The sequence below is a fragment of the Echiichthys vipera genome, assembly GCF_963691815.1.
Source record: "Echiichthys vipera genome assembly, chromosome: 22".
Lineage (NCBI taxonomy): Eukaryota > Metazoa > Chordata > Actinopteri > Perciformes > Trachinidae > Echiichthys > Echiichthys vipera.
In genome coordinates, this window is record NC_139847.1 from 16,921,046 (window position 1) to 16,930,562 (window position 9,517).

Sequence of the window (9,517 nt, forward strand, 5' to 3'; positions counted from 1 at the left end):
CATTTTTCCGGTTTTTATTGGAAAATGGCTTTACAAAGTAAGTTTGACAAGCAGCTGCACTTCAGTATACAATGCAATTAAAAATGAAAAAAGGACAGATTTGGACTGAACAAGAGTCCAAAATGTAACAAATATAAATACATACATACAGTACGTACAAACATACATGGGTACATAATTCACTTTACAGCATGGCAACACATTATGTACATTTGCTTAAATATCATTCATCTATCTGCTAATTACAGTGTAGCACTTGTGAAATACTGTAAAATAACCAGCACATGATGGAGGTCTTATTACTTGAGAGATTAGGGAGTCTTTTCAGAAGGCAAAGCACAAAGGCACTGGATCTTAACCCAGATGTGAGGAACTCTTCACCTGCTCACTGTTCTGGAGTCAGTGTGTCCTGTTTCGGACTTCAGATGTCTACAGGCCATAAAACGAGTCCAGAGAGAAAAACTGTTTCCATGATTGTTCTAAAGCGCTGATAATCATCAACTTTTCTCTTCTGCTGCGGCATTATTTATTACCTCTGATACAATCGGGTTCTTTTTAAACTAAGCAAAGCCTTCTTCGGAGCAGCTTCTCTCACAGCTTTAATAAAACCCTGAGGTCTATTCTTTCACTGTGGAACAACACTGAGAAGACGTTTGTCATTCAACAAACAGGGCAGTGACTTTGACCTGCCACTCCCTCACTATAATCTGCTGCTCTTTTAGACGTCACTTATCTGTCAATTACAATCTGATAACCTGCCAGCCTCTGAACACTTGGCAAGGCCGAGTATCTCAATGCTTTCAGTTTGGTGCCTCTTATACAACAGAACTGGTTGAGTTGGCATATTGCTCACCTTGCTGGCCCAACACTGAAGCCTGAACAAACAACACACTGTGGAAGAATGAAAAGATGCTATGCTATCTAAAGGTCGACTCAAGTAGTAAATCTGAACTGTGGAGGGAGTGTGATGTCCTGCATAGATCTGAGACACTGCAGAGAGAGAAGACAGAAGAATTGCTTTAGTGCAGAATGTCCCTCGAAAGAACAACAGGCAGTCCTGCAGTTCATTACAAAGGCAGAAAAAGTGCAACCTAGCAGCTTAACACCTAACCCTGACATGCTGACATGTGGGTGCTGCTGCGATACATTCTCCGAAATACTGCTGCTGTGGTTTGAACATTACATCCAACCTTTCACCCCAACCATCTACTGCTCGTACAGCAGAGGTGCTGAGGTCAGCCGAATGGCACGTTCACCAGGGGCAGAGTTTGGCAAGCTTAGCTGGACACGTGTAAAACTGAGAGCCGCTCTCATCCAGTCCAGGTCCTTAAGGGAGAAGTGGGAGGATACACACGAGGACAGGCGGCAGCAGAAGGAGGCCGGTGGGACGGAGGTCAGCACAGGTTGCTGGACGTCCCGCTGATGGCACGAAACACATGGAGGGAGTTTTGTAACAGTGAGCGCATCATATCCTCCTGGTAGATCTGGAGTCAAAGCAAAACACACACAGTTCACACATAAAGGCAGAGGTCAATCAGCTCTATTTCTGCCCACACACACACTGTGTGTTAACAGTAAAAGACATGAAACAAAGTCATTAACATATCAGGTTTTTCAAAGTGACCCTGCAACAAACTTGAAGAGAAACTGGCCACACAGTATTCCTCGTTGCTGGACATAAAGTCATGGTGTCCCTGAGTTGTGGTTCTTCGATGTCTGATTGGTTTGCACAAATTCTTTCTTTTCATGTTGTTTCACTTTATTCTTTGAACTATTCTAGGATTCAGAGGGCTTATAATGTGGCTAGGTTTGTTACTACAGACACAACTGTGTGACAAAGAGTTGAGTGATGAGATGTTTATTCACCATGGTTTGTTTTGGAGTAACTGAGGCACTATGATGCCATTTTTCCAAATGTTCTGATCTTAACCAAGACACATCACTTAATCAGTGTCATATCTCATCCGCGTTGTTTTCAGTAGCATCTCTGTTGGCCAGTGTAAATACCTTTTCATGTGTCTCACAGTGATCCGACAAGTTTGTCAAAGGAAGATTCAACGACTGCCTATTGTTTGCCACGTCCGCCCAAACCCTTTCATACCTGAATGCTTTGCTCGAATATTTTCCTTTTGAATGCATTTTGTTTTTGTCACATAGCTGCTTTTGCACGGTTCACTCTCTTTTATTCTCTTTTGTTTATAATCAAGGCCCGACTAACTAATCACCAATTTCTATTGTATCTCCGGATGAATGTATTTATCATTGTGTAGGGAAACTTTACCAATGTTAAACCAGCTCTGGATCATGGCACTGTGGGCACTGTGTGCAGATGAACGATACTTGGTTTCCCTCTGCAGAGCGTAGCAGCATTTTAGCCAAAATGTAGGCAACATCCAGGGGATCTCTGATGCTCCGAGCTCCGTGTGCTGCAGCCACAGAGTGAGGCCAATAACTGCTCATCTGCACACACTGCCATGACAAAGAGCCGGATTCAAATCAGCAAAATATCTCTTTATCCATGAAATGTCTGGAAGAAACTAGGGTGCAAACTGAAAATGAATGAGTTCTGAAAAAGGACAAAAAGACAAACTAACACACTTCATGATCACATTACCTGTTTTTCCTTAAAGCTAAAGGCCAGCACATTGGAGAGAAAAAGGCAGACCAGTTAGTCTAGTAAAATCAGAGCAGTTAAAGTGATAGAAAATGTCAGCAGGCACAATAACACAGCTGTAGTAGGACACATTCCACTGATGGGAAGAGAACTGTTAAGAATTTTAGGGGGGCAGATGAGTAAGGGGGGATTTTTTTCCCCAGGAAATGTTGGCTCACTCACAGTCTGACCGTAACTAAGGCTGAACATGAGTAAACAAAAGTATTAGGGAGTTCTTTTTTTTGTGACGATGGCTCTTTCTGTGCCAGTAATATTCGCCCCCGTAAACGTGGATCACTCAGGTTTACTGCTTGCTGCCTTTTATAGTCTCTCCACTCCGTTCTGATCATTTCACTGTTAATAGCTGACAGTGCTGCTGCTCAATGTAATTATGGGTATAATAAAACAACAGTCACATTAACTGAAGTGGGAGTGTAGTTGTTGATAGAGAAAACATGGAAAAGGACACCTGAAACATGTTTGTTTTTTAGTTTGGTTTGTCCAGATTTCAAGATATCTGCTCTGAAGCTACAATAATTTAGGTTGTGGTGCCTATGGCATTAAAGAAAAACACACATTGAGCAGCATCTCTTCCTCTCATCCAGAATTCTGATTATCCAGAGTGATTCATGTTACTGTTTCCTAAATGTCATTTCGCAAGTCTGTGAGCACCACAAACAAAATCCAGTCAGCCTATTGTATTAGGGTGAAGGCAGAAACTCAGACACAGATGTCCCAAAACATGAAAACATAAAGCCAAAACTATTTGCAGGGCAAGGTTCCACCACAGGTCAGTGCGAAAATGTATATACTGTAATAAAATGCATTTTTCTTCTCAACAACTGTCTTGATTCTATTCATAGAGTAGAATCTTGTATGGTATAACTGAATGTGAAGATAAGCGATACATCGACTGAACACTATCAGCCCCCTGACCACAACACACTGTACTCTACAAAAATGATTTCCACTCACGTATCCTCACATTCAGCAGCAAGAATAACATACACTTTCCTTTATAATTCAAGCAGGCACAAATAGTTTTAAATTGATAATTGTTGGTTGGCAGAATTTCAATTTTCCACACGAGAGGCTGGTGTTTGATTCACCTGCAGCAACCTCAAAGCATCAAAGCACTTCTTTGTAACCCTGTGTGTGCGATGAGGTAGAGATTTGGTGGTCCTGTGATTACCTGCTCGTGGATGATGTCAGATAGCTCCTTTACCATATCTTTGAAGTTGGCCTTCAGGCCCTCATGGTACTCAAACTGATCCTCTTTAATCAGACGCTCATTTATGTCCAGAGCCATACTGCAAGCTTGGACAAAACGCCTGCAATTATCAGATGGAAAATCACAAATTTAAAAATGTACTAGAAATGAGGAAGGGGGAGAAGTTGGTGTTTTATTGTAGGGACGAGGTTTACCTGAAAATGTCCTTAAGGTCTTTCACTTTCTTGTTGCCAGACTGGTTAGATTTAGTGTCATCTAAGAATGCTCTGGCATAGGCCATAGGACCTGCGTTCACCTGCCCCAAAACATGAAAGTGTTAGGCAACCCTCCACTCTGATCAGTGCACAGACAGATAACAATCTGCACGTACTATTTCTGCTTCCTCATGTCACACAGTTTATGAAATTACAGGCGTTCATGTTTCTTCTTTACACATATGTTTATGCCAAGCTCCATGTGACAAGGACAAATCTAATGTAGTAAAAATAATAATAATGTAACATTTGTGTCTTCCACGGAGCGGTGTCTCGGAGTGCCTGAGGCCTTCACCTGCACAGAGACGCAGCCCTGCAGTTTGAGCTGCAGTTGGATCATGTCCACCTCCTGGCTGGAGCAGAGTTTGGTCAGCTCTGCTGTCCGCGCCTTCATCTCATCTATGGCCACATCCACCGGCTTCAGCTCCACCTGCTTCTCCCCCACCACCTCCACGCGCTTCTTCACGTACGGGAAGGTGTTGGCAGCTGGAGATGAGAGAGCAGGTAAAACTGGTTGGCACGTGCGTGTGAATGTTTTCCTTCTAAGGATCGTCTTCAGGTGATCTCTCAGTTGATTTGATTGATTGTGATGACAAAAGGTCTGATGTTTTTTTCTGTTTACTCTGGCAACACTGTATTTGTATTGATGGGTCGGAAAACGAGCAGCAGAGTGATCCACAGCATCTGTTGTTATTTTCTGCTCTTTAGTGTGTACAGAAAGGCTCAGTCAAAGAGACACAGAGTATTGTCTCTCTTTGTAAGTGGATGATCACAACGATAACTTTATGTATTAGGTTAATGAACATGGCTTAAGGGTGTTTGTCAAAGATAAGCTGAAGATAGTTGAATAGGGAGTGTCTGTTTAGGCCGTTTTTTGCTCTGAGATGTGTCATTAAGATAACAAAAAATTAATATTCTATTAATGTGGCGTAATTTATTTTTTGTGAGCATATTTTCATTTCTATTTATTTATTTACTTTAAAAATAAATAGATAAATTGTTTTTGATGGCCTCTGGCAGACCTTCGCTGTTCCCTGCGGTTAAGTATCGTTTGTCTTGCAACTAACTATTACACCTGACAGACAAACCAGTTTTGTTTTTCTGTGGAAGTTAGATTGAAAAACAACAGCAAATTATCAATCCCACATCTGCAGCACCGAACATGGATCATTCCAGCAGAAATATTATATCCTTGTTAATCTGGTACAGTAGGACATTTCATTGACTGAATGACATAGAGCTCCCATTTGGCCCTCAGGTATCCAAAACATCCCCTCCCCCGGCCCTGGATAGTACGTGGGCAAGACACGGCCAAAAACAACAAAACCGGAAAATTGTTCAAATAAATTAATAACAGTAATTGTTTAAAAAATGAAAAAAGATATAATATGATAATCCTAATAATACATACATAATAAATAAATCAATAACAGTAGTAAAATTAAATACACAAAATGTCAGTTACAAATGTCAAAAGCTGCCACAAACAATAGAGACCACATCCTGGCAACGACATGAAGATGAATCAGAGCTGCAGCAACTAGTCAGCAAATAGTTGTTCACTTTTAAATCCCCAACTATTTTGATAATCGTTCGTTATGAGTCATTTCTGGAGAAAAAATAAATCTAAATTCTCTGACTCCCGCCTCTCGAATGTCAACACTTTCTGCTTTCTTCATTCGACTGCGAGAGCAAACTGAGCATCTTTGAGATGAGACAAAACAAGACGCCCTGGGACTCTCCAGATAACACTGATGGACATCCCCTGCCTCTCTGACACTCCTCAGACCAAACAACCAATCGAATGATGTGTAGTTTCTGATATGAGACACAGTGTGCCCTTTTCAGGTAAAACATGGTGCGTTGTTTTTTGTTTTTAAATCACACAGAAGATATTTGATCACATCTGCACAGACAACACTGAGGCTGCTCCAGCTGCTGGAGGAATTGGGGTTCTCTAAAGGCCAATCACAACCACAGTAGTTGTAAGATTACACCAAAAAGTATTTACTTTTGGACGAGACCAAACAAAGATCTTACTAAGATTTATACATAATTAGGCAATACATTTGGTTATGGTGTAGCTGCTAGCTCCACAGAGGACTGGTCGGATTTTGTCTATGAAATATTTGTAATGGAAAGATTCAACTTCTCTTTGAGTCTTCAGGAGACGAAATTTGAAGAAATTTGTGAGAAGTGGAAAATGCATATTTCCCTGAAATGTCCTTCCTTTATTTGTTTTATTTTATTGACTTATTTTTAATATCGTGTTTTATAATCTCAAATGTAAAAACACTCTGTGTCCTGTGTTCTACAATTATAATGTAAGAAATGATGGATTATTATTCTGTAAAAGCATTTAGTGATGCCTGTGTGACCTGCTGCTGTTAAGTGATCCAAAATAAATAAAGTTGTTTATGTACTTGTGAGGACGCTCCTCCTCTTGCACTGCTCCTCCACTCCACCGTGTTTTTTCCCCGACAGCGTGTACGGTGTCTCGAACACAAAGCGGTTGATGTTGTGGCACTTCTCAAAGTCGGTCTTCTTCTCTGGTGCTTCCTTTTCCTCAAAGTACGACTTGACAAATGTCACCTGGATGTAGGCAAACTTGGCGTCCAGGTCTTTGGGGTTTACCTGCGGGGAAAGCAAACGCCTTTAAAAAAAATTGTCAAGCACCTGCCAGAGAGCGAGGTTGAGCCTTGACTTATTGGAAGGGAATTGCTGCTACAACACATGCCAACTGGGACTTCACATTGAACATTTTCCACTTGATTTTGGCCAAATGGTATTTTCTAAAGAGCACAAGAGCGGAGTCGCAACACCAAATAACTCATTTTCATTTCTGTCATTCATATCAAGACTATTCCAGGTGTCTTCCACCGTTTCCTTCCATTTAAGTACTGCACCTTGTTTGAGTCCTGAATTATCTTGACGTTTTCTGGCCCAAACTTTTCCCCGTAGAGTGTCAGCAGCCGCTGTGAGATTTCCGACAGGCCGGTGAGTTTGGGCTCTTTGTAAATGTACTCCTTCCCGTCCTCCTCCTCGAAGAAGCCCTGCACAAAACACACACGTTCACTCAACACATATAACGGAGAGACAGTCCATCGGAAGTGTGAAATACATCGATGTAAAGCTGATGTTCTTGCTGTTCTCTGTCATTCTATGATGAAAGTAGGGGAGTGAAGTTTGATCCTGAAGTGACCAATCTCTTTGAAATTCTAGTTCACATTTTTTGGGGGGGGTTAAAAGATTTTAAAACACACACTTAAAATAATGAAAGAGGGGGCGCCGGTGGCTGAGTGGTTAGAAAAAAAAGAATCTTTAAAAAAAATAATAAAATAAAGAGGGGAAAAACATGTGTTTGGTCGTCTGACATCTGATCTAATCTGCTTGAACACACCTTCACAAAATCAGTTTTCTACATTATCCAGGTATATTTAGAACATATTTTATAGCAATTTTGAGGTAGATTTTAAAAAGTGGCTGACAAATTTGCAGCACCAGAACATTTATATCTTATCAAAACATATAAAGCTATATCTGTGCCCACCGTCTTGATTTTATCCCCAAATACACACGTGTCGCATGTCCAAATTGCCCCATTGTAGTATGTACAGTAGTAAGTCTGGGATGGTGTGACTGATTCTTCCTTTTTTTCTGTTGTTTTTCCCCTTTGCATAAGTCAGACACAATTCATCCGCCTCATTTAGCTTAAATGGCATGGCACATTTGCATGACACACCAAAAGTGTCTGCTTACTTCTAACATCACTGCAGCTATTTGCTTTCGTTTAATGCATCCACAGTCTTATCATAATACTGTAAATCTAATCTTTGCATGGGGAGAATAGTAACAGTTTTCTTTATTTGGCATATCAAAGTCCAAGGTGGTGTCTTTAAATGTCTTGTTTTGTACAAAACCCAAAGAGATTTATTTTAAGAGAAAAACAGGAAATCTTTATATATGAATGGCTGACAACTGCATTTTCTGTTCTTTAACGATTCATTGATTACCAAAATAACTGACGATTATTTTCCTGTCGATCAACTCAAATCTAATTAATTAGTTGACTAATCCTTGAAGCTCTAGTTTTGATACATGCCTGTGCAATCCTTCACAAGGCACTCCATTACAACAACTGGTGCAGATGGCATCACATTACATTTGCTGTGCTCTCTGTTTATTCATTTATATAACACTGAATACCCTGTCTTGTATTAGTACAGTTGCAGGAGTATTGCTGGAATTGTAGAGGTGCTGCCTCTGACAGATCACTATTTTTCACCTTCCAGAGTGGAGTTTTAAGGGGCACTTATCAACAGTCAGTGTGTTACCTACAGTAGATGCCCGGTTTAGTGATGGAGACAGTAGTACAGACACAAAAGCGGCTGCAGCAAAATGTATTTATATGTAAAAAAATATATACTAAATATAGTGTACATTTAGATGTGCCTTTTTTAAGGTGGCGGAAATATGTTTAGGGTGCTGCCCCCGTCAACAGTTTCTTGCTCGCTTTCTGACGCCCCAGTCAACTTACAGGAGTCACTACCAAAGCAACAAGGATATGAATCCTCACAGGCATCCCACTCACAAACAACACCAGAGGTAGCAAAGCTATCAGATGGGAGCATCTTTGTGATAAAGGGATGAGTTGGCATTTTGGTAGAGATTAGGTCTTGGATATGACTCTCAGCAAGTCTGAGTACCAACATTTTTTCTTCACAACATCAGTCAGATAACAAGAAAGACAGAAAGGCAGCAGGCATCACTTTCACTTCCTGAAATGCTTTTAAGTTATGATATAATGTGATACAGTAGAATAACTCATATTTAGGATGCAATCCCTCCTGAAGAGAACCTTACATCACCACATATATTTGATTTGAGTTTACCCCCTTTTGTGTGCAGCATAGCACTGTGTGGCTCAGGTGCGCTTAGTTGGACATTATTGCACTTCAAATAAAAGATACCCTGAAGCTGCTTGTCGACCTCACCTGTCCGTAAAAAGCCACTCTGAAGTACGTCCCGAGCAGCCTGCGGCCTGATTGGATCACCTCCATGATCTTGTTGTAGGCTCTGTGCAGAGTGTCGTACAGTCGGCTCAGTTTCTGGAAAAAATAAGACGGATGGAACCAGAGTTGGTTTCTTATTATTTGTTTGGTTATTGGAATAACTGAGGAGTATGTGCAGAAACAAGCCAGGGAACCAAAACAGGTCAGTCTTGACTGACATAGTTATCTGGCTTTTGGTACAGTTACTGTATGAACGTGAAGTTAAGAAGGAGTTAGCCTGTCTAAAAGCCCTTTGATAGACCGGCGACCTCACGTCTTGTTCAGGGTGTGCAGTGAAGCTCCTCCCCCCTACCCTGATGTTGTTTTC

The 9,517-nt window shown here is 41.0% G+C and overlaps 1 protein-coding gene across 2 annotated transcripts in view; it reads right to left on the bottom strand.

The window, feature by feature from the left end:
• Positions 1-9,517, bottom strand: part of dock11 (dedicator of cytokinesis 11) — a 64,549-nt gene continuing 55,032 nt past the window's right edge. For both annotated transcript variants that reach the window (XM_083937124.1, XM_083937123.1), the window contains 7 exons: positions 9,133-9,246; positions 7,045-7,191; positions 6,562-6,772; positions 4,434-4,624; positions 4,079-4,179; positions 3,846-3,984; positions 1-1,484 (listed from right to left, as the gene is read on the bottom strand). In XM_083937124.1, the coding sequence (XP_083793250.1) occupies positions 1,395-1,484; positions 3,846-3,984; positions 4,079-4,179; positions 4,434-4,624; positions 6,562-6,772; positions 7,045-7,191; positions 9,133-9,246 (993 nt within the window). In that variant the 3' untranslated portion in view covers positions 1-1,394. The remainder of the gene's footprint in view (positions 1,485-3,845; positions 3,985-4,078; positions 4,180-4,433; positions 4,625-6,561; positions 6,773-7,044; positions 7,192-9,132; positions 9,247-9,517) is intronic.